Source organism: Macrobrachium rosenbergii, chromosome 21 (genome assembly GCF_040412425.1).
Source record: "Macrobrachium rosenbergii isolate ZJJX-2024 chromosome 21, ASM4041242v1, whole genome shotgun sequence".
Lineage (NCBI taxonomy): Eukaryota > Metazoa > Arthropoda > Malacostraca > Decapoda > Palaemonidae > Macrobrachium > Macrobrachium rosenbergii.
This window is the reverse complement of record NC_089761.1, coordinates 49,808,830-49,833,775: the sequence shown is the minus strand read 5'-3', so window position 1 is coordinate 49,833,775 and position 24,946 is coordinate 49,808,830. Positions and strand designations below refer to the sequence as shown.

The window sequence follows — 24,946 nt, the reverse complement described above, 5'->3', positions numbered from 1 at the left end:
TTGTAAGATAGTTATGAAATCATGACTACATTATCATCAGTTATTACAGTTGAGCTCCTTAAAATCAAGTTAATTTGTTCCTGTGGAAATACAAAATGTTGCCTTTTGTATAGGGTGAGTATCCTTCAGCTCAAGCTGGAATTGGGTTTTTGAAAACTTAGTAACAAAGTACAGTAGTTAACAAGTGGAGATGGGGAGTGAGAGGGATATCCCTCTCTCTCTCTCTGGCTGTCCTGCTAACTTTTTTTTTTTTGGCCACAGTAGAGAACAGACATGTTGCTCTCTCCTTTCCATGCATGGTGGTTGAGAACTTGCGAGCGTGTGGATGAAAATTTGCTCATTGCCATTGAATTCTGTTTGTGTGTGCTTTTTGTTGCCTTTCATCTTTTTTTTTTTTTTTTTATGTGGATGGAGATGAAAATGAAGTGTTATTACAAGGGACATGATCGCCCTCATGGGCAGTTCATGTCACCTGTAACAACTAGTCCTCACTACTTTTGTGCTGTCTACGAGGGAACCCTTTTATAGGGCTTCTATCAAAGACTGTGTTGTTTGGGACTCACCCCAGTGAATTAGGTTGGGGAAGGTGGAGGAGGAGGAAAGGCACTCCCCAGCTCTGTCGGGGGGGGGGGAAATCTAAGGCCTTGTGTAAGAAGTCCAGGAGGGCTTCTTTAACGCCTTTTCCCTGCTTAGGGGAGAGTGGAGGTGCATGATCATTGTTTTGTGATCTGTCTCCCTGAGTAGGGCTGGTGCCCAATGCTAGCTCATTTCTTCCCACCTTAAGTGCTCTGGCTCACTTTGGGATGAGGCTGTCTCATTTGCTCTGCCCAACCACAATCAGATGTTTGTGGAAAGACAAGCATGGGACAAGCCTTCTCCTGCAGCTTGGGAGTCGCACAGAGAGGGGATTGTGCTGTATGGGTGAGAGGGGAGTAGAAGGGGTGGTGCAAGGGCTGTTGCTTCACCTCAGCCCCCTAGTTCAGTGGCTACTGAATTTTGGAGTATAGAGGCAGCAGTGTCTAAATCAGAATTAGGTTTTGATAGTGACTTTGCTGTGTGGCTTACCTTTCATGTAGCTGCGCTTCATCTGGTTCTGAATGGGATCAGGAATGCCCTAGGGAGTGGACTTCTGGTACGACTCTATCTTTGGCTGAAGTAGAGGCAACTCATGTCCCAGGGGATCTATTGGGACCGGACGATTCCAATCCTCTTGAACCCCCTGCAGGCTGAGGTAGAGCAGCACTTCACATCAATGATTTTGCACATCGGGGGAGGTGACTGCAGTTTTGTGCTGGTTGCCATGGTCACAGTTAGCACTTAGTGTTTTTGAAGAGGTTAAGACCTTGATATGTGGGTCAGGAATTTCCCTTGCCCCTAGCTGATTGTGCAAAGTCCTTCCCCCCATCACTTTCATACCAGAAATATTATGTGCTGAAGGATGTGGAGGATACTCCTTTGGTGCTGGATACATCAGTGTACAGGCTGATGAACGACCTCCCAATGGATAGGCTTTGTTAGGAAGGTGTTTTGTTCACCACAACAAGGGTGCTTTGTTGGAGACAGTGTCCATGATGCCCATCCAGACTGTTTTGTGGCTCAACCTCGGGTTAAACAAATTAATGGTCTACCCTGTGTCAGTCATGTCATGTAAGCAAGAAGGCAGTATTCAGGAGGTTGGGCTCTGACCTTCCTTGCACACCAGAGACACCAGAGTTAGCCAGCCCGCATAACGAGTTCTCAGGAGAAACATGATTGCCTCTCATTTCTTGAGGCAAGATTTGCACAATAGTAGCCTCTTGCCACAGACAGTTCATTGTTGGGCTCTTTGCTATTCTTTCCCAAGAATAGTGCGTAGGCTGCAGTGGACCACAGGGTTGCGGACTCCAGAGATTCCATCATCCACGGGTATGAAGGTAGTGTCGGCTGAACCTATGGGTCTGACAAAGCCCTCCACATCTCGAGTCTGAAAATGGTTGAAAGATCACTTGGTAGTGTTGATGACAAAACAGGACTGTCTTGGCCTACGTCAGCAGGCAGAGGGGAAGGGTGTCATGCACTCGTGTCAGTTGGCAGTTTTAATGAATGGGTGGATGGTTTGTTGCATTGTCTGCAAGATACATTCTGGGAAGGCGGAATGATATTGAAGATCATCTCTGTTGTCAGGGTCAGATTGTGGGGATGGAATGGTCCCTACATATGTGAGTAGTGGATAAGTTGTTCGGGTTTTGGGGGTTCTATGCTTGAAAACTATATGTTTTTTTGTTCAGTTTCAGTTCCCTGGGTGGTGATGAAAGATAAATTTTAGCACCCCTGGGACAATGTGGACATAAATACATTTCAAACTTTCAAGCTTCTTGGCAGGGTGATAAAGAGTGTTTGTCACCTTATTAGTAGTATGGCGAGTGGGATCCCAATCTGCTCTCTCTCTTGGTCTTTTGTGCAGAGACTTTCCCCCCCCTCCCCTCCCCCTCCCTTTCAATCATCCCCTATCCTTCCACCCTCCCTCCTACTCCCTTCCCCTCCTCCCCAATTTTTCAACATTAAGTGACCCAACGGGTCACAGATGGTCTAGTATACTTTGAAGCCACCACAGCTGCCCTACTCAGTCCCTACATTCAAAGAAAAAGTAAGTGTAACAGTTGGAGAGTGAGGTATACTCCCCATTCGCCCCATCTCCCCTTGGATTATATACCTAGGAAAAATACAAATTAATTTTTTAAAAATTATATTTTTTATTTTAAAGCTTAATGGATATTGTTAGTAGTAGTAATGACCAGACCATGAGTCCAAACACTAGTTTCATAGGCACTCTCTAAAAATAACATATCAGCTTTACAAACCATCAGACCTCTTCACTTCTTAGCAGCAGTATGATGATTTTTTGCTGATCTACCTTTTGCAATGTGCAATTTAATTTTGGATAAATCTTAATTTGGTTGTTAACTGTAAAGATACATTTTACTTTAGTGTAAAAATATTTAAGATTACTACTACCTGTGGGTTATCATGAAATGTGCCAGTGTAAGCTATACTATAAGGTTTTCATTACTTAGATTTTGTCACTATCAAAATTCTAGGGGCTCTGAAGCATGACAAGTTGAAGGGCTAAAATGAATATTTGTTATCATAGAATTTAGTTGCATACCATATGTAGTACACTTTTGATCAGTAGTTTCTCACTAAATTTGTTATTCATTTTAGAACTACAGTTTATATTGCTGTCCATTAATGTTAACCATGTTGCAGGACTTACTGATTTTATAATTAACCTTTTGAGATTCAAAGGGCCCCCGTAAAATTTCTGTAGACAGTCACAGGCAAAATCACAGGCGCCTTATGAGAGTATTATTTTTCTTTTATTGCTTGCTGTAAAATTACTTTTCTCAGCCAAACAATAGTTGAGGATATGAAGACCTCAGAATCTCAATGGGTTGATATTTATCCTTGACTTTGGCATGGTACCTGAATGAGACTTTTATTTCAGGCTGAGAAAGAGATGGCTTTAAAGCTTATCACGGAAATTAGGTCACAGTCAGTCATGTCGTTAGATCCGTTGGAATGCAAGATCTGTCACCCTTCACGACTTTTCACAGCCCTTTCAACGTTGCTGTCACATTATCGCAGTCATGCAGGTGAATTGTGTAGTGTAGTTTTAAGAAAATTTTGGCCTTTCAAGTTTATCCTTTAGTGTTCATAGGCTTTCTATGTCATATTTATTTTTAAAAAATCCTATAATGTTGGTGACACAAAATTCTTCCTGAAGAAAACTTTTGTTGATAAAGACTTTCTTTCCAAAGGTAATATTTCCTTTATGAAACTTTTCAGGGATAAGGCCTTATGAATGTCGCATTTGTGAAGCTGTATTTACTAGACAGCATTCTCTCAACTACCATATGCTCATCCATACAAATCAGACACGCTTTACTTGTGTGGACTGTGATCGCAAGTTTCGCCACCCCTCACACTTCAAGGAGCATCGCAGAAGGCACACCGGAGAATCTCCATATGAATGTTCCGATTGTTTAATGAGGTAGGTTATGTCCTGCAAAATTATTTTCTGTTTTTGTACATGCAACTTACCCGTCAGATATATACTTAGCTATAGTCTCCGACGTTCCCGACAGAATTTCAAAACTCGCGGCACACGCACAGGTAGGTCAGGTGATCAACCATACCCGCCGCTGGGTGGCGGGAATAGGAACCATTCCCGTTTTCTAATCAGATTTTCTCTGTCGCTGGTTCCGGCAACATCTGTTGTTGGTTCCTCCTGCTTTGATTTTCGTTTTCTCGCTTGCTGAGGATCTATTTGGCCTGATTTTGGTGACGTATTGGATCTTTTGGTTTGGCATACGCTATTGTGGACTGTTTTTGGATTTGCTTTTGGATTGTTCATTAAGATGTCTGACGTTAATGTTTCGCCTGTGTTCCGTGTGTGTGCTAGGCAAGAATGTAAGGTGAGGTTGCCGAAAGCTGTAGACCCTCACACTGTATGTATGAGGTGTAGGGGAATGATTGTTCTTTGGACAATAGGTGCAAGGAGTGTGAGAATTGTCTGATCAAGAATGGAAGGTTTTGTCTTCTTATCTGAAGAAGCTTGAAAAGGATAGAGTTAGGAAGGCTTCCTCCAGAAGCTCGAGTAGGTCTCGCTCTGCTGAGCACGATTTAGAGATTAACCCAGTAGACTCTCCTAATCCTTTGGTTTCAGCCCCTTCTCCCTTCATCGAACCTGTGGATTAGCCCTCTGAAATGGCTGCGATGAAAGGAACTTCTTCAGTATGAAATCGCAACTGCGTGCGATGAAGGAAGGTAAGAGTGACAGTGATATGTGCAGTGTCCCCAGTGTAGTGGAGGGGGCGTCTGATCGGCTCCGCATTGCTCCTAGGCCTAGACCTCTTCCAAACTCCCAGGACCAGTGGAGGAGGAATGTCGAAAGCCGCAGGGAGGATGTAGAGCATCCCCAACGATCAGGCGTCCCTTCGGGCAGATCCTGTTGTTGCGTCCCAGGCTGCCTTGGATCGCCATAGAAAGGCATCCTGAAAAAGTGTTTCTGCGTCGTCTGACGCGTCTTCTCCGAGGCGTGGTTGGAGTTCGGCTGAGGAGTCGCGCCCTCTGAAGAGATCTTGGAAGGCTCCTAGAGTAGAGCGTTTGGACTCTCGAGCCCTGAGCGCTTCCCGGAGGATTCTCCTATTGTCAGGAAGAGAGCTCGTGAGATCCCCTCCTCCTCTCCAGCAGGGGTGAAGGATTCGACGAAGAAGATTTTGATCGGCCTCCAGGAGCAGTTATCGCGCTTGTTGGATCTCTTGCTAAGGACTCCTCTTCTCGTAGGAAGGATGACTTTCTTCCTGTCAAGAGTTCCAGGAAGCTCTCGTCTTCAACTCGCCGCTCTTCTCCTGCCAAGCTTCCTTCTTCCAGCAAGTTTTCTTCGCCTCGTAGACGCTCTTTCGCAAACAGGCGCCAGTCTCCCAGCAGGCGCACTTCTTCCAGGCGCTCGTCATCGGAGAGAAGCGCCTCTCCTGCCAGGCGCACTTCCTCACCCATACTTCTCCCTTTGGGCAGGCGCTCGTGGTCTTCCAAGCTCCCTCCTTCCGGCAGACGCCGCTCTCCTTCCAAGCGCCCTCGTTTTAGGGCCTCCTCTCCTGGAAGGCTCTCATCAGTGGACAGGACCCCTCTCCTGTCAGGCGCCTCCGGGGTCAGCGCCATTCTCCTGGTAGGCGCTCTTACGTTGGACAGGGAGTGCTTCTCCTTCCAGGCTCGCTTAGCCTGATAGGCCCTCTTCTTCTCTTAAACCTTCCTCTCCGCCTGCTGCTTTGGAGGAAGTTTCAGAAGAGGATTCTCCTAAGGATCGCTGGAGTTTCGGATTACAAACGGTTGGCTTCGGTTCTAATTCAGGAGTTTGGAGATTCTCTTTGTCATGCTGCCCCTCCTTCTCCGGGATCTTTGTGGGACAGCACCAAGTCAACTAGACCCCTCTTCGTTTGTCAAGATGCCCTCGATTTCGATGAGGAAGGCCTTTAAAGGAGTCGGGAGTGGATGCAATCTAAGAAGGATGCAAGCAAGACGGTTTCTCTTTCCCTCCTTTTGAAACTTTTGGGAAAATCAGGAATGTGGTATGAGACCAAGGAGCCTATGGGGTTGGGGCTCCCATCTGCTGAGCGCAGATTTCTCTAATCTGGTTGACTCCTCCAGGAGACTTTCCCTTTCTTCAGCGAAGGCGACTTGGGGAATGAGTGAAATGGATCATCTCCTCAAGGGTCTTTTTAGAGTTGTGGAGGTCTTCAACTTTATGGATTGGTCTCTTGGAGCTTTGGCCAACAGGACTCGGGATCCCGAATTCCTGTGTATGGATGACTTTGATGAGTGTTTGTCTTGCTTGGACAAAGCAGTGAGGACGGTTCCAGCTGGAAGTCGCTGCCTTATCCGGAGCTGCTATTCTGAAGAAGAGGTCAGTATTCAGCTCTTTCCTCCACAAGTCTGTGTCTCCTCTTCAGAGATCCTCTCTTCTGTTTGCTCCATTTTCTCCTCACCTTTTCCTCAAAATTTGGTGAAGGAGATTTCTCGCTCGTTATCTGAAAAGGCGACACAGGACCTTTTGGCCCAGTCATCGAAGAGGGTCAGACCTGCCGTCCCTTTCGCCAAGAAGGAGAAGGCTCCCTTTCAGGAGCCCTTTAAGGTGGTCCTTCCCAGATCCTCCTTCAGGAGCAAAAGACCAGAGAGAAGAGGAAGGTCTTCCTCTCGTCTATCAGAAGGACCAAATGAAGAACGAGTACTCCAGACGACAGTGGGTGCCAGACTGCTACAATTCGCGAGGTCTGGGCACAGAGAGGGCGGACGACTGGTCCCCTCCATTTAAGAAGAGGCTACCTTATCCCCTTCAGGGAAAGTCCTCCTTAACATCAACTCCCAGGGAGTTATCCGCCAGCTACAGGATCCATCAAGAACCAGGCTCTTTGTTCATGAAACTTACCGTCAGATATATATATAGCTGTATTCTCCGAAGGTCCGACAGAATTTCAAATTTCGCGGCTGCACGCGTGGCCGGTCAGGTGGTTAGTACCCATTCCCCGCGCTGGGAGGCGGTATCAGGAACCATTCCCATTTTCCATTCAGATTTTCTCTGTCGCCGGTGTTGTCAACAACTGTTGTCTGCACCTCCGTCATAGGATTTGCTTTTTCTAAATTACTGAGTATCTCATTGTCTTTTGGTATTTTGACTTTGGATCGGTAGATCGGCATACGCTTTTGACTTTTCTTTGGGTTTTGATTTAGATTATCATTATGTCTGGGTCTAGCTCTGCTAGTTACCGTGCGTGTGTGATGTCTGAATGTAAGGTGAGGTTGCCGAAAGCTGCGGTTGACCCTCACACTATTTGTTCTAACTGTAGGAAGCATATATGCATGTTGAATGATAGGTGTGATGAATGTGCTTCTTTGTCTGAAAATGAATGGAGAGCGTATGATAAATATGTGAGGAAGTTGGGCGTGATCGACTGAGGAGGTCTTCCTCCAGGAGTGCTTCTCTTTGGGAAGTGTTGATGTCGGCCCTAACTCCCTGTACCTTTAGATCCTAACCCTGTGGTTTTGTCTCCTGCCCCTGAGATCGTGCCAGTGGAGACTAATATGCTTTCCGCTATGATGGAATCGATTCGTGCTTTAGAATCTAAAGTGTCAGCTCTCCAAGATAAGTGTTGTGAAGTGACTAGTGCCCCCAGTGCAGTGGAGGGGGCGTCAGACCGGCCCCATCATGCCTCTAGGCCTGGACCTCTGCTGGACTCCCAGGACTCAGGGAGAGAGCATGTCGAAAAGCCGAAGGAGGGTGACGGGGAACCCCACCGGTCTGGCGTCCCTTCGGCAGGTCCTGAAAGACGTTTCCCAGGCTGCCCAGGCTCGATCTCGTGTTCGGGTCCTGAAGGACTGCTTCGTCTTCTGACACGTCCTCCCCACGCAGGGTTGGAACCGTCAGATAGACTCTCGCCCTCTTAAGAGAAGCTTTAGGGAGGAGGGCGCTTCACGTCCTCTCTCTCCTACTCTGTGCTCCTCGCCAGAGTTTGTGGATCGTTCCCCCAAAAAAGTACCGGACGTCATCCCAAGAAGACGTTTTTGAGCGCCCAAGAGCTCTCCCTCCTCAAGAGAAGAGGATTAGGACGCCCCCTCGTCCTTCTGCCTCTAGGTTCCGTGATTCTCCAGAGAGAGGCGTCACCAACGAGGACCCTTATTGCCTCCATGCAGCAGCAACTCTCCTCGTTCATTGCAGAGAGAGAGTCCAGGTCCCGTCCTCGTCGGAAGGATGTTAGACTTCCAGTGAAGAGATCTAGGCGGTCTCCTTCTCCTGCTCCTCGTTCGTCACCTTCGTCTGCTTCGCCCACTCGTCGTGGAAGGAACCCTAGACTCGTCCCCCAGAGGGTGTTGGGGAGGATCGTCTTGACGTCACCCCAGGACGTCCTCCCCCTTCGTTCTAGACGTCATGTTCTCCATTTTGTTGATGACGCTCGTCCAGGCTCCTGACGTTTGCTTATGACGTTCGTCATGCTGCCAGGCGTGGACGCCCGGCTGGGCGACGCTCAAGCTCGTCATGCTGCCAGACGTGACGCCCGATGGACGTTTTTGACTCCCTTCAAGACGCTCCACCTGCCGTTGCTGTCGGCTCGTGTGGTTCCTGGTTCTCCAGCTGCTTTGCACGCCAGTTCCTCTTCCAAGCAGAGGTCCCTGCGGCGTGTTTCCTCTCCAACTTCTCTCGGCTCTTCCCGCCCGATGTTGGAGATAGACTCAGGGTCTCGGAGTCTGAAGATGAGTTGAAGGATCAGTCCTCGTCGTCGGACTACAGATCCTCGTCAAGCTGTTGAAGGAATTGTTTCCTGACAAGTTTCTGCCGCAGTTCCTCTCTCCCCTCCTTCTCAACTGACTTCTTCTAAGTCTAGGAAAGCTCGGGATTTCTGAAAATGACTAAATCGCTCTCCACTAAGCGGGCCTTCAAGAAAGTCCATTTGTGGATGGACTCCCATGAAAGGCTCAAGGAAAGTCTTCTTTAAGCCCTTCCCCCTTCAAGACTCTCGGGAAAAGCGGCGTGTGGTATGAGACCGGAGAAGACTTGGGCTTCGTCTTCCTTCCTCATCTAAGGGAGACTTCGCCTCTTGTTCGTTGATTCGAGTAGGAGGGCTCATCTGTCGACGGCCAAGATTCCCTGGACTCTTACGGAGATGGACCATCTTTTTGAAGGGCCTTTTCAAGACGTTAGAAGTCTTCAACTTCCTTGACTGGTGTCTTGGAGCTTTGGACATTAAGTCTCGGAGTCAGGACTCGATCTCCTTGTCGGACCTTTTTGAGCGTCTTGTCTTGTATGGACAAGGCGGTCCGAGATGGTTCTGACGAATTGGCCTCGCACTTTGCGACTGGAGTGCTCAAGAAGAGGTCTCTATTCTGCTCGGCTTTCGCTCAGTCGAAGTCCGTCTCCTTGGCACAGAAAGGAGAACTGTTGTTTGCTCCCTTTCCAATCATCTTTTCCCGGCCGTTGGTAAAGGACATCGCTGCAAGCCTGCAAGAGAAGACCACACAGGACCTGTTGGCTCAGTCATCGAAGCGCCCTGCGGTTCCTGTGACCTCGGCGACGCGTCAAACCGTCAACTTTCTCCCAAGATGAAGAAGCCCTTTCGTGCGGAGCATCCTCGAAGCCTTCTTCTCGAGGAAAGATCCTCTCGAGAGGTAAAGCCCTTGCTAGAGGTAGGGCAAAAAGTGATGTGATTCTCCTCCAGATACCGGTGGGTGCCAGGCTTCTTGCGTTTTCAAGTCTGGAAAGTGAGAGGGGCAGACAGTTGGTCCCTTTCGGTTTTAGAGAAAGGATACAAGATCCCTTTCCTTTCTCCCCTCCCTTAAGCCTTTAAGCCCTTGGACCTCTCTCCAAGTCGTGCGGTCCAGGAAAACAAGAGATCCTATACGACCTGCTGCGGCAAATGCTCGTCAAGAGAGCAATAGAACAGGTCTTAGACCTGAATTCCCGGGCTTCTACAACAGGCTGTTCCTGGTCCCGAAACAGTCGGGAAGTTGGAGACCTGTGCTGATGTCAGCAGCCTGAACCGCTTCTCGTGAAAGAAACTTTCAAGATGGAAACGGCGCAGTCTGTTCTAGGAGCCTTAAGACCTGGGGATTGGATGGTATCCTCGACCTTCAAGGACGCGTGCTTCCACGTGCCGATACATCCTCAGTCAAGGAAGTTCCTGAGGTTCGTCTTGAGGGGAAAGGTGTATCAATTCAGAGCTCTTTGCTTTGGCCTGTCCACAGCTCCCATGATTTTCACCGTCATCATGCGGAATGTAGCAAGGTGGCTGCATCTGGCAGGCGTCGTGTGTCGCTCTACTTGGACGACTGGCTGATTCGAGCGTCATCGAGGGAGAGGTGTCTGGAGGATCTTCAAGCAACTTTAAACCTGACGAAAAGAACTCGGCCTGCTGGTCAACTCGAAAAGTCACACCTGACCCCTAACGCAGTCCATCGTGTATCTGGGGATTCAGATGGACTCAGTGGCTTTTCGGGCTTTTCCGTCCCGGAACGTCAACAGCTGTGCTACGAAAAAGTCCTGGCCTTCCTAGGGAAAGAAACCTGTTCGGTGAGGGAGTGGATGAGTCTGCTGGGGACCATTTCCTCACTGGAAAAGTTTGTTTTCTAGGGAGACTACATCTCAGGCCTCTTCAGTTCTTCCTGCAAGACAACTGGGAAGACAAGGAAAATCTCAGAGTTGTCTCTCAAACTTTCCCTCAAGTGAAGGAGCATCTCAGGTGGTGGTTGGATCCTCGAGGCTTTCAGAAGGCGTGTCTCTCAGCCTTCCGAACCCGACCTAGTGTTGTTCTCCGGCAGCGTCAATGTCGGGGTGGGGAGCAACACTGGGCAAGAGAGAAGTGTCAGGCATCTGGAGAGGGGAACAGGTGGCCTGGCATATCAATATGAAGGAATTAGGGGCGATTTTTCTAGCCCTTCGATTCTTCCAAGATCAAGTGTCCGGTCGTACAGTCCAGGTAAACGTGGACAATACCACTGCTCTATCTTACCTGAAAAAACAGGGAGGCACTCATTCTCGTTCCTGTTCGTTCTTCTTGAAAAGAGATCCTGTTGTGGGCGAGTTCCAGGAACGTTACGATCTTGACGAGGTTTGTAGCAGGCGTTCAGAACGTGAGAGCGGACCTGCTAAGTCGTCGTCATCAACTGCTCCCGACAGAGTGGACTCTGAACCAGGAGGTGTGCCAAAAACTGTGGGGTTTATGGGGTCGTCCCTTAGTGGACCTGTTTGCAACGTCAAAGAACAACAGGCTTCCGCTGCTGCTCTCCTGTCCTGGATCCAGGAGCAGTGTCAATAGACGCCCTTCTTTGGGACTGGTCTCGTCTGGACCTTTTCGCTTTCCCTCCCTTCAAGATCCTGGGAGAAGTGGTCAGGAAGTTAGCGTCGTCGCAAGATACGAGGATGACTCTGATCGCCCGTTTTGGCCTTACAAGGAGTGGTTTCCGGAGGTAATGTCGCTTCTGGTAGACTTTCCAAGGGTGTTACCTCTTCGTCCAGATCTACTCAGACAGCCCCACTTCGAACGATACCATCAAAACCTCTCCGCTCTCGGTCTGACTGCGTTCAGACTATCGAAATGCTGGCGAGAGCGAGGGTTTTTCAAGCAGGTGGCAAGAGCGATCGCGAGCCAGGAGAACATCCTCGATCGCAGTTTACCAATCGGTGGGCGTATTTCGGCAGTGGTGTACTCGCAGAGGGATTTCCTCTTCCTCGACCACTGTGAGCCAGATTGCAGACTTCCTTCTTTTCCTTAGGGAAGTTCGAAGCTGGCAGTCTCTACTATTAAGGGATATAAGAGTATGTTGTCGGCGGTCTTTCGACACAGAGGATTAGATATCGCCAACAATACGGACCTCCATGACCTCATTAGGTCGTTCGAGACGACTAAGGTGCCTCAGTTTTTGGTTCCATCTTGGAACTTGGACGTGGTTCTTAAGTTCCTGATGCAAAGCCCTTTTGAACCCCTTCATGCTGCTTCTTTGAGGGACTTAACAAAGAAGACTTTATTTTTAGTGGCTCTCGCTACTGCAAAGAGAATCAGTGAGATTCATGCAATATCTAAGTCAGTTGGTTTTAAAGGAGACGATGCGGTGTGTTCTCTCCAACCGTCGTTTCTTGCCAAGAATGAGAACCCGTCTCACCCCTGGCCCAAGTCCTTTGAATTGAAAGGTTTGGCGGGTATTCTGGGCCAGGAACCAGAAAGACTGCTTTGCCCTGTTCGGGCTCTAAAATTCTACTTGAACAAGACTAAAGAGTCGAGAGGTCTTGCAGACAGGTTATGGTGCTCGGTGAGAAGACCTGACGTCCCCATGTCAAAGAATGCGCTGGCTTTCTTCTTGAGGTCCACTATTCTGGAAGCGCATAAAAGTTGTCAGGAGAGTGACTTCGAACTTTTGAAGGTTAAAGCGCATGAGGTTCGGGCTGTGGCAACGTCAGTAGCCTTTCAAAAGAACATGGCTCTGAGCGAGATTATGAATGCCACTTTTTGGAGAAGTCATTCTGTGTTCGCCTCTCATTACCTAAAGGACGTAAGAACAGTGTATGAGTCTTGCTGTTCATTGGGACCTTACGTTTCGGCTGGTACGATCTTGGGAGAAGGAGGCAGTACCCATCCTATCCTTTAATGTATGGTTAGGAATAGTTTTTAAAAATTTTTGGTTGTGTTTTTATGGTTGTGGGTAGACTGTGGGGGCAGTCTTCCCTTTCCTTAGTTTTTACTAGTCAAGATGTTTGGTAGGTCAGGTGGTTATTTTGTCTCTTTGCTTCCTTCTTGAGGGCTACGATCTGGGCACATAGTGGTCACGTCCCGTTGACAGATCGTCTGGAACTCTCCAACCTTATAGGTCTCTACCTCGTTGGAAACTCCAGTAAAGCAGACGCAGACTTGGGTGACAGTAATCACGAAAGTCAGCTATGCTAAAAGGTAAGGAACCAAGATGTGTAATCATCTACATTGTTTTGTTTCTCAATCCTATGCTGTCTCTGCCCACCTCCAATGGTGCGATTCAGCTATATATATATCTGACAGGTAAGTTTCATGAACAAAATGATATTTTAATGATAAAATAAGGTTTGTTCATACTTACCTGGCAGATATATATATTCATAGTGCCCACCCTCCTCCCCTCAGGAGACAACGGCACTATGAAAATCTGAATGGAAAATGGGAATGGTTCCTGATACCCGCCTCCCAGCGGCGGGAATGGGTACTAACCACCTGACCGGCCACTGCGTGTGCCGCGAAATTTGAAATTCTGTCGGACCTTCGGAGAATACAGCTATATATATATCTGCCAGGTAAGTATGAACAAACCTTATTTTATCATTAAAATATCATTTTTTCTATATTAGTGGAACAAATGTTAGAAAATTGTAATAGAACCTTCAAGACTCCATTCCCCGGGTTTTACAACCGTCTTTTTCTGGTTCCGAAATCCTGGGGGTTGGGACCGGTTCTGGATGTAAGCGCCTGAATTTCTTACGTAATCAAGACAAATTCAAAATGGAAACTACCTCTTGGTTCTTGCAGCTCTTCGTCAGGGGATTGGATGGTCTCCTGGACCTGCAGGACGCTTTTGTTCCACATTCCCATTCATCCCTAAATCAAGAAAGTTCCTGAGGTTATGATTCGGGAAAAAGTTTTTCAATTCAGGTCCCTGTGCGGTCTTTAGCGGCCCCACAAGTGTTCCACGGGCATCTTAAGGAATGTGGCACGCTGGCTTCACAGAGGGAGTGAGGATATCAATGTATCTCGACGATTGGCTGATTTTGCTCAATCAAAGGACAGTTGTCTGGAGTACTTGTCGATCACCTAAATATGACACAGTCCCTTGGACTATTAGTAAACCTACAGAAATCCCAGGTTGTTCCGCAGCAGAGCATTGTTTACCTGGGGATTCTGATGGATTCTCGGGATTTTCTAGCCTTTCCATCCCAAGAGAGAATAGATCTGTGCATAGAAAAGGTGACAGTTTTTCTAAGGAGAAAACATTGTTCGGCGAGGAGTGGATGAGTCTGCTGGGGACCATTTCCTCGCTGGAACAGTTCGTCTCCTTGGGAAAACTTCATCTGAGACCTCTTCAGTTTTACCTAAAGGAGAGATGGGACCAGAAGTCTCAGGACTTAGCAACTTTGTTCCAAATTTCGGACAAGATAAAAGAGGATCTCAACTGGTGGTTAGACCCTCAAAAATTATCAAAGGACTGTCTCTTCAGTTTTTGCAAGCCCTACCCTAGTGTTGTTCTCAGATGCCTCGGAGTCGGGATGGGGGCAACACTAGGGTCGAGAAAAATGTCAGGCACCTGGGAGGAGACCAGGTGAACTGGCACATCAACAAGAAAGAGCTATCAGCAGTACATTTGGCTCTCATCAGGTTCGAGTTCCTTTTCTTAGGACAAGTGGTCCAAGTGAACTCCAGACAACACTACTGCCCTGGCTTATATAAGAAAACAGGGGAGAACACACTCCTTCTCCTTTTACTCAACGGCAAAACGTTGCTGTTATGGGCTCAGGAGAGGAGGATCAGACTCCTCACCAGATTTGTACAGGGAGAGAGGAATGTGAGGGCCGACCTTCTCAGCAGGAAGGATCAGGTCCTTCCCACAGAGTGGACTCTCCATTCAGAAGTCTGCAAAAGACTGTGGAACCTGTGGGGAAGGCCGAATTTCGACTCCATTTGCAACCCACTGGAATGCAAGGCTGAAAACTACTGCTCTCCGATTTCGGACCGAGAGCGGTTGCAATAGATTCTTCTCTAGATTGGACAGGATTAGACGGGTATGCTTTTCCCCATTCAAGATCCTGGGAGAAGTGGTAAGAAAGTTTAAAGTCATCGGAAGGCAGACTGACCCCATGTAACTCGTTTTGGCCAGCTCAAGATTGGTTCACAGAGGTACTGGAATGGATAGTAGATTTTCAAGATCGGCTTCCACACAGGAACTTCTCAAACAGCCCCACTTTAACAGATTCCACAAGAATCTCCCAGCAGTCTAACTGCCTTCAGACTATCAGAAGGTCTGGTCAGAGCGAAGGGTTTTTTCATGCACAAAATCTTGCTGCTATTGCAAGAGCCAGGAGATCCTCAACCCTTCGTCTACCAGTCGAAAGTGGAGGTCTTTAGAAGATGGTGCAGGACCAATAAGATATCCTCTTCCAGTACCTCTGTGACAAACATTGCTGATTTCCTTATCTTCCTGAGGGAACATTGCAACCTCGCTGTATCCACAATTAAAGGATTACAGGAGTATGTTATCTTCAGTTTTCAGACACAGAGATCTGAATATCTCGGAGAACAGAGGCCTTCATGACCTTATAAGGTCTTTTTGAAACGTCAAAATTCATGACTGAAACCTCCCAGTTGGAATCTAGACATAGTTTTGAAATTCTTAATGTCTAAAAATTGGAACCTCCTCATCAAGCTTCCTTCAGGGATCTCACAGCCCACTTTTCCTCTTTGCCCTTGCCTCCAGCTAAGAGAATAAGTGAAATACAAGCCTTAGACTCAAAGTTGGTTTTTAAGGAAGGTTCGGCTATATGCTCCTTTAAACCATTCTTCCTAGCTTTCACCAATGAGAATCCTTCTAAACCAGTGGCCAAGAACCTTTGAATTAAAAGGTCTTTCTTCTGTGACGGGACATGAGTTGGAGAGGACTCTATGCCCTGTCAGGAGCCTTAAATTCTACTTAGAAAAGAAGAAATTACTGGGAGGATCGGTTGAAAGTCTTTGGTGCTCTGTCAGGAATCCTTCACGACGATCTCAAAGAATCGCTTTCCTTTTTTTATTAAGGACGTCATCAAGGAAGTAATCATATCTCGTGTGAAGATGAGCACTTTAAGCTCCTTAGAGTGAAAGCACACGAAGTGAGAGCCATTGCTACATCCTTGGCTTTTCACAAGACGTTGTCTCTCCAGTCTATTATAGAGGCAACCTATTGGAGGTGTAATTCAACGTTCGCATCTCATTACTTACGAGATATTAGAGTAATGTATGATAAGTGCTTCTCTCTGGGAGCGTCATATCTGCCATGGATTATCTGCTGGGACAGGAGCTGAATCCAATCCTATTTAGTTTAGTTAATTTAGTTGTTTTTAAGGCTTGGTGGTGTGTGTTTTTTATGGTTGGTTGAAAGAGGGTGATGGAATTATGCTTCCCCTTTCAATTCTTATCACTAACAAGGTTAGGATTGGTCAGGTGGTCGGGATTGGTTGTCATGTTCCTTGTATTTTGTATGGACACCTTCCTCTGTCATGTAAGAGGGATAGCCCCCATTGAATCTAAAATTCAGGTGTAGGCTCGGTCATGTAAGTGGGTCAGCCCCTTGACACGATCCGCTATAGGCTCCGGCCATGTTAGTGGGTCATCCCCATTGGCACGATCCAGAAGGGCTGTCAGTCACAGGTCACATCCTCAAGAATGAAGCTCCTGAGGCAAGCAGACTCATAGACAGTATCCATGAAGTCTTCTGCCCAATCAGTAGAACCATGGTTTTTGTTTATCCTACAACATATGTTGTTTCCCGTTTTTAGTTATTTTCTGTCTCTTGCCTCCTGCCAAAGGGTGCCATTCAGCTAAGTATATATCTGACCCCTTTCTTCCCATGTACAAAAATGATATTTTTATGATAAAATAAAGTTTTGTACATACCTTCCGTCTCAACAGATATATTCTGATGATGGTCCCGGTAGCCTCCCCAGGAGACAGGTGGAAGAGAAAATCTGATTAGAAAACAGGAATGGTTTCCTATTCCCGCCACCCAGCTGGCGGGTATGGTTGATCACTCTGACCTACCATGTTCAAAATGAAGGTTTTGAAATTCTGTCGGGCCCGTCAAGACTATAGCTAAGTATATATCTGCCACAAATAAGTATGTACAAAACTTTATTTTATCATAAAAATATCATTTTTGTTATGAATGGTGATTGAGGTTGGTTATTTAGTTTAAGATTTGCAGTTCCATGCACTTTTTCTGTATTAATTCTTCAACATTCCTTTGAGCTTCATTTCTAGAGTTTTATGAGGAATTTAAAAAAAATAATTGAACTTTATTTTAACAGTTTGATGCAGAATTGTTTGGTGCTTTTTATTCTTTATTGTTTAGTTTGTGTGAACTCAGTTCCATCAGTATAGGCAAACAAGCAAGACATGGAACCTGAAAAGCAAATAAAAAAAATGTGATGATTTGAGTGGTATTTCTGAGGGAGAACTATGAGAACATGGAGCTGCATGTCAGCATAACCGGCCTGAGGTTGCTTGCTAATTCAGTATTATGGATGAAGACCACAGATGTAGAGATTATTCAAACTTTATGTACCTTGACTTTAATTAAAGTCAGGGACACTGTGTTTGTTGAGTTAGGGCCTTGTTCTCTTCTGTGCTCAGAAACAGCATAGAAGAGGAGGAGCATGTCCTTTTAACTCTGGCTTGCCTATTGAGTCTTCCCCATGCCTAAAAAATTAGCTGATCACATAGCAGTTCTCTGTGTGGGTAATGATGTCTGACAGGGCTCACCCTTTCCAATGAGGCTAAGACACTATGAATGCAGTTTTTATTGTTAGGTCCCTGAGAAAGGCTTGGCTGAATGGCTCTAGAGGATGTCTGGTTAAACTCTTCAAGACCAAAGCCAAGGTCCAGCTTGGGGATTTGACTGTTGATCTTAGGGAAGACTGGCTGAATTGATGTATCAGTTTTGATAAGTCCCTTATTGTACTGAGATCTGGTTCTAATAAGAATCTTGTCGAAATTGCTCAAACTCCCAAATTTCACCAGAAACCAACAGATCAGGTTGATGGGAAGGTGGCTGGAACACCCTGACCAATCACTTTCGATTAAAGATTTTTTGGGGTAGCATTATTGTTCTGTATCCTGTAGAATTAAACTTACCTTGTAGTTTCTTGGCCTTTCATCCTCAGCATGATGTCCTTAAGGATTGTTGAGATTGATTTTGCTAAGGAGGTCAAGGTCAGAGTTCCTTTCCATCAAGTCTTTCTCTTCTGGCCAACATTCTTTGGATGGCTAGGAGAGTGTTGAAGGGCAAAAATGCCACAAACCCATTCCAGGAATTTCCTGAAGGAAGCTCCTCTTGTAAGGCCCTTGGATCCTCTGTGGATTTCTTGTTTGATATGTGTTTCAGTAACATCTGTTCTCAACAGTTAACCTTGTGTTTTATGCTAAGGGTTGGATGGTGTTTAGCAGAAGTTGATGTTGCAGCACCTCATTGGCTGAAGCTTACTGAGGCTGCAGTGCTGGAGGGAGGTGTGGGTTTTTATGGTAATGAAATTGAAGGGGGGGTTCTGTCATATGAATGTTTATTCTAGCTGTTAGGCTTCACCCACTCTGTAGATTGTGAAGCAGATTGAAATCTTTTCATAGTGAAATGAAGAGGCTTTAGTTTTCTTTCTTTCCTTGTGGTATCCATTGGAGGAATTATTTAAAGGATTGGCATGATGCTGAGGCTGTAGGCTGCCCTCCTCATGTTGGTGCATCTGTCCATGACACCACTGTTTGCTATAAGCAGTTGGGCTTTTTCTGGTTATTTTCTTTAAGATCCCCCTTCAGAGGATGGTGGTTATCTGTCGTTACTGTCTTGGAAGATGAAGCATGTAGAAGCAAACTCCTGCTGCTTGGTAAATATCAGTTGGAATATATCAGATGTAGGCCAGAGGCCAAACACTAGGACCTATTACAGTAATACTTCGATCTTACACGATTCGAGTTGCCCGAATTCACACACACACGAACTTTTCACTGGAACCTAACTTATGGGCATACGCGATTTTTTCACAGACACACTTCTCAAGAAACCCTGCAGAAGTGGGTGTTTAATTTTTAAGTAATTTACAAGTTTTCATGCTTTTATGTGTAAAATCTGTATGAAAAATGCATTTCATTCTTTTTATGTGTAAAATCTGTATGAAAAATGCATTTCATGCTTCTATGTATAAAATCTGTATGAAAAATGCATTTGATGTTTTAATGTGCAAAATCTCTATGAAAAATGCATTTCATGCTTTCATGTGTAAAATCTCTATGAAAAATGCATTTCATGCTTTCATGTGTACAATATGTATCGAAAATGTATTATTTTTATTTTTGTACATGCATAAATATGATGCAAAGGTAATTTCAGCACATTCACTTAGTGTACTTTTACAAGATGTGATACCCATTTGCAAAATTACTGCACTTTTCAAAGATGATACCCCTGCAGAAAATGCTTGTTTAATGTTTGAAGTACATTTATAAGTTTTCATGCTTTTAACTGTAAAATCGATATGGAAAATTTATATTTATATTTCTGTACATAAATATCATACAAGTATTATGTCCATTTGCATAGTCTTTGTCACAAGGACTTTACATGACCTTGAGATGAGGTTGTTCAGCCGTGCTCATTTGATAAAATGAATTCTTTAATGTAATATCAGAGATGTAACTAAGAGTTGTATAAGTGTCATTCTTTGAAAATTACTCTGTTCACCTTTGAGAAAAGTGCTGGTGCAATCTGTATGTGCATGTAATTACAGCACGTTCAGTTGGTGTACTTTTACAAGATGTGATACCCTGCATTTTTCAAAGATGATACCCCTGTAGAAAGTGTGTATAATTTTTAAGTTTTCGTGTTTTTAGGTGTAAAATCAGAATGGAAAATTTGTATTTATATATTTGCACATAAATACGATACAAAAGCAGTACAGTTACTTTATTACAGTATCTCTCTCTCTCTCTCTCTCTCTCTCTCTCTCTCTCTCTCTCTCTCTCTCTCTCTCTCTCTCTCTCTCTCTCTCTCTCTCTCTTGTAGTTAGCGCTCAAAGATACGTTTACAACTTATTATTCTCTGTACGTCATTACCTGTATAGTATATAATTTTAAACTGATTGAATTTTACCTGTACTGTACTACCTTCTACGAACATTATGTACATGTTTTCAATATTTTATGGAATTGTACTTTTGTTGACTGACACGTTTTGCCTAGTGACGCAAAGAAAACGACTTTTACTCTAAGTGACAAAGAAAACGGCATCCCATGAATTAGGGGTAACATTAGTATACGTACGCACCTACTGTAAATGCGCTATTATGAAACTGTGCAGTATTCAATTTTTATGTCAACCATTTACTGTATTCCTTTTTTAGGGGTAATAAGCTAAATTTTAAATAAAATTACACTAACTTTAGTTCATTTAAAAGTTAGCTTAATAATTTGGGAGCATGATTAGGGTCAGATTTGGTACTTAAACTCTGGAAATAAACATTTATTACCATTTTTAAAGACCATGCCAAACTTACGCGAAAATTCACCTTGCACGAGGGGCTCCGGAACCTAACCTCGCGTAATTTCGAGGTATGACTGTAGTTCATTCAGTGCTGAAAAAAAAATTGACAGTAAAAAGGTTTGAAAGGTGTAACAGGAAGAAAACCTCGCAATAAAAGGAACGAAAGGGGTTGCAGCTAGGGGCCGAAGGGATGCTGCAAAGAACCTTAAGTAACGCCTACATTGTACCAGGTGAGGTGCACTAATGGCATAATTTACTAGAATAAAGTTGACTAGCTTACCTCTTCCATTTTGTGCTGATTTATTCTTTCTAAATATGTGTTAGTTATTGTATAAATACATGCAGATACAGTGTTGTTTTCAGCTTACTTTCTCTCTCTCTGGTCCCTACTTATAGTTTTTATTTTTTTATTAAGTATGTTCATGTGGCCGAGTATCTTTAAGACATCTAGTTTTTAGATTTGGTAAGAGATTAAAATGGATATTTTCCTATGGTAATACAAACTACAGCAAACCCCCCATATTCACGTTTTCACGATTTGCACTCACGTATTCATGGATTTCTCTATGGAACATATATATACATTATTCTTAGAAAATTTGCCCATTCGCAGTATTTTTCACTGAGAAATATTCACTAATAACTTAATTTTCATATATTTTTCATGACTAAATGCACTTTTTGTAATAAAACTAAAATACTCTGGTATAAGCATTTGTAGTTTTTTTTTGTTTGAACTATCAAAATAGGCAGTTCCAAGTGTTTTTAGAGGGTTTTATGTACAGTATTTGCAGATTTTAGCTATTTGTGGGGGTACACAAATCCTGCGAATACGGGGGGTTTACTTTGCTTTAATCAAATCTCAGCATATGCTGGAAGCTAGTAGCAACTTTGTTACAAGGTTTTTAAACAGGTGGGGATCGGGTGCGTGGGGGAGTATCCCTTGCTCACTGACTGTTGCACTGACTTTTCTTTTCTTGGATTTTGGATGAATATTCTCGCATTGCCAGTCTCTTTTGTTTAATTACATTTATACTGTGGCTTACTGAGTTATATGGATTAAAAACTTCCACCCATCGTTACCACAACATGGTAATTTTACTTCTCTAGTAAATATGATTTCCTGTTACAGACTGTTTGCTAAAAGTTCTCTGAGATTTGCTGGTAACAGCAGCTTGTAATGAGGGTTCATCAGCAGCTGTGCCATTCTCTGACTTATACAGTAATACCTCGAACTTACACAAGGTCAGGTTACAGAACCCCCTTGTGTAAGGTGAGGATTCGCGTAAGTTTGGTATGGTCACTAAAAATGCTAATACATACAGTATATGCTTATTTCTAGAGTTTAAACCCTAATTATGATGAAATCATGGTCCCAAAGCACTTCAGTTTCATTTAAAAGTTAGCTTAATACTGTAATGTAATTCATATTTCATTACAGTACTGTACAGAGAGAGAGAGATTGGGGAGTTGTCCTTACATTAAATATTGAGAGAGAGATTGGGGAGTTGTCCTTACATTAAATATCAAGAGAGTTTAATTATTCACGAATTATCACAGAGACAGTGATAACAAGAATAACTTTGGAGAGAGAGGGAGAGAAGTTATTCTTACATTAGATATCAAAAGATGGATATTCATGATTTATGAGAGAGAGAAGAGAGAGACAAACAGTGGGCAACATTTTCTACCCTTCACGGTCAGTATGTCAAGATAATTGACAGTTTGGTGACACCCGACCCCCTCGCTCCGAAGGATTGGAGAAAAGACTGGGGAATATATTTTACTCTTTTAAAATTTATTACTATAGAAGTCCAAAAGTTTTAATTATAGTATGGAAAATACGAAATAATTAATAACAGTAAATTACATTTATCTATAAAACTACAGTATACAAAACAAATATACATGTTACATATGCATAAAAAATCTCTCTTATATCAGTGAGTGAGAGAGAGAGAGAGAGAGAGAGAAAACAAAAATACAACTTGTACGTCAAACCAAATATTAAATTACCAAAAGAGAGAGAGAGAGAGAGAGAGAGATGTTTACATTGATAGCTGTTTTGTGATTCTGATTGATTGTACTGTATTTTAACATGAAGTATGCTAGTACCATACAGTATTTATATACAAAAATAAAAATTAATACAAATTTTTCATAGTAGTTTTAGACACAAAAGCATGAAAACTTAATTTTAAATTACTTCAAAAATTAAACATAACCACTTCTACAGGATTTATGGAGGAAATGTTGCTTCTGTGAAAAAATTGAGTATGCCAGTTAGTTAAGTTCAAATGAAAAGTTTGCATGTCTGTGAATTTGCGCAACTCGAAGCGCGTAAGATCAACGTATTACTGTATACTAAAAATATTGACTTTCAGGTGTTCATAAGGCTTAGTCATATGGAAGGTCTTGCACAAGTTTGGTCTAACAAGGATTAGGTAGGCCTTCTGTCAAGGCCATCCTAATTTAATTTAGCAGAGGAGGAAGTCTTATGATCTGCGATAGTTACTGGTGGTCTTGGCTTTAATGAATGCTGCATTGGAAAAGGGTTTTTGGTTGCAGTAGCCCTTCTGGGAGAGATTCTTCTGATGAGTGTGACTTATTCTTCCATGTTTTACTTGACCAGCCCTACAGTGCAAGGGAATTAAGGACAGGTGAGGGAAGGGTAGGAGAGCCATAAGCACTCTTCTTCCTCTGTTACTTAGTTGTCTACCTCCACATTGCCCATATTCTTATTTCCTGCACAAGTGGGCATCAGGAAAAGAGAAGTCTCACTGGCTTTCCCCAGGTAGGATCAGCATCATGGTGCCAGCCCATTTAGACTCTAGGTCTGCTCCTGTCTTGTCTCTCAGTGAACTCTCGGGCTCTCAACAAGTAAGGGTTGTTTGGCTCATGTGCCTGGTGCATGAGTCATCCCTCTATCACCATGACTCTTCAGTCACACAGAGAAGGGTTTGTACGACCCAGTTATTAAGGGGTTTGTGCAGTCTGTTCACTAGTTGTGTACCCAGTCTGCAAATGGGGTTTACCACTAGCAATGGTGTCTCTCTCTTATCCATCCATGGCCAGATGATTTTGGTGGAAAGATGAGCAGAACGCCTCTTCTCATCGAAGCTCCTACGAGTTGCACAGAGAAGGGATTAAGAATTCCACTCGGTGAAGGTTGGTGAGCAGATTTAATCTTCTTGCCATGACTCATCAGAGTCACAAAGAGAAGGGTTTGCACAACCTGTTTAATATAGGGTGCATGTGGCCCGTTCATTAGTTGGATACCTGGTCTATGGAAAGGTATTCTGCTGGCAGCATGGAATGTTCTTTCCAGCCTTCTTTGGAAGGATTGTAGGGTAAACCTGCATTGATTCCATACTTGAGTTGTTTGAGTTCTTTGAACTCTTCCACCTCTCATGTGTGCAGTGGGATGGCGAGTTGAAGCGGTGCCAGGGCTTGTTCCTCCCGTTTTTCAGTTTTCACAGAATTGCGAGACAAAAGGACAGCAGTGTTTAAGTCAGACCGGGGTTCTGACAGTGACTCCGCCGCAGCTTGTACACTTACTGACGAGAAACCTATCTGGTTTGATATGGGTTTGGAAATGTACTAGAGAGCAGAGTTCTGGCAGTCTCCTGAGGCTGAGGGAGGAGCGAAGATGGCTTCCAAGGACTAGATTGGATTGGGTGTTCCAGTTTTTCTTGCAGACCATGCTGGAGTGGCAATTACCTGGTTTATTTCTCTTGTAGTTAGCAAAATATCCTAGGGAGGCAATCATGGCTTTGTTTTGGCCCTTGGTCTCTTTTTCAGAGCTGAACCTCGGGTATACTCCAGAGGCACTTTTTTGGGTGCATTGCTACATTCACAGTTAGCACATGGTGTATGTAGAAGGCTAATGCCCTGATTTACGGGTCAGGAAGTGCCTTTGTCTCCAGCAGATTATGCAAACTTTTTCCTCACTAATTTTACACTAGAGGAGGCATATTTACTGGAGGCGAAACCTTTGGAGGAGGTGATTTGAGTCATAGGGTAGGATTTGTACTCCTAAGCACCATTCAACTGGGCAAACTTGGTTCTCCTTGAGAAAGAGAAGTCTTTCTCTCAACTTTTCTCTAAACAAGATTCACTTTCAAGTTGCCTCTCCCTCAGGAATTGTTCAGTGTTGGACACGCATAGAGCCCATCCTGTTCCCTCAAGTAAAATACGATTAACTCTTTTTACCCTCTCCCTCTGGCAGTGCCAGCTGTAGAGTAGAGGAAAAGGATGGGGTGTAACAAAATGTGGCTGTTCCCCTCCTCCACTGCAGTGATGGGGGGGTAATATCTCTTTGCCTGTAGTGGCAGTTGCAGGGAGGAGACCCACATTTTCAGTAGTAGTTCTTTGGAACAGCTGGAGGCTTTTGCTATAGGGCTCTGTCCTTCCCTCCATTATGTACCAAACAAATTCAGTTTTTCTCCAGGTTTGCACATATCTGTCTTGTCAATAGGGGCAAAGGGGGTTTTGGAAAAAGTGTCAAAAGAAGGTGTAAAACTCTGGTTCCCTAGTCTAATGGTTGAGTTCCTGTTAGTTCCCTAGTCTAATGGTTGAGTTCCTGTTAGACAGAGTTCGACCTCTTTTCCTTTCCACGTTTGTGTTA

General features: G+C 44.4%; 1 protein-coding gene across 5 annotated transcripts in view; it reads left to right on the top strand.

The window, feature by feature from the left end:
• Positions 1 to 24,946, top strand: part of LOC136850174 (uncharacterized) — a 50,866-nt gene that overhangs the window by 21,080 nt on the left and 4,840 nt on the right. For all 5 annotated transcript variants that reach the window (XM_067123805.1, XM_067123802.1, XM_067123803.1 and 2 more), the window contains 2 exons: positions 3,485 to 3,632; positions 3,826 to 4,030. In XM_067123805.1, the coding sequence (XP_066979906.1) occupies positions 3,485 to 3,632; positions 3,826 to 4,030 (353 nt within the window). The remainder of the gene's footprint in view (positions 1 to 3,484; positions 3,633 to 3,825; positions 4,031 to 24,946) is intronic.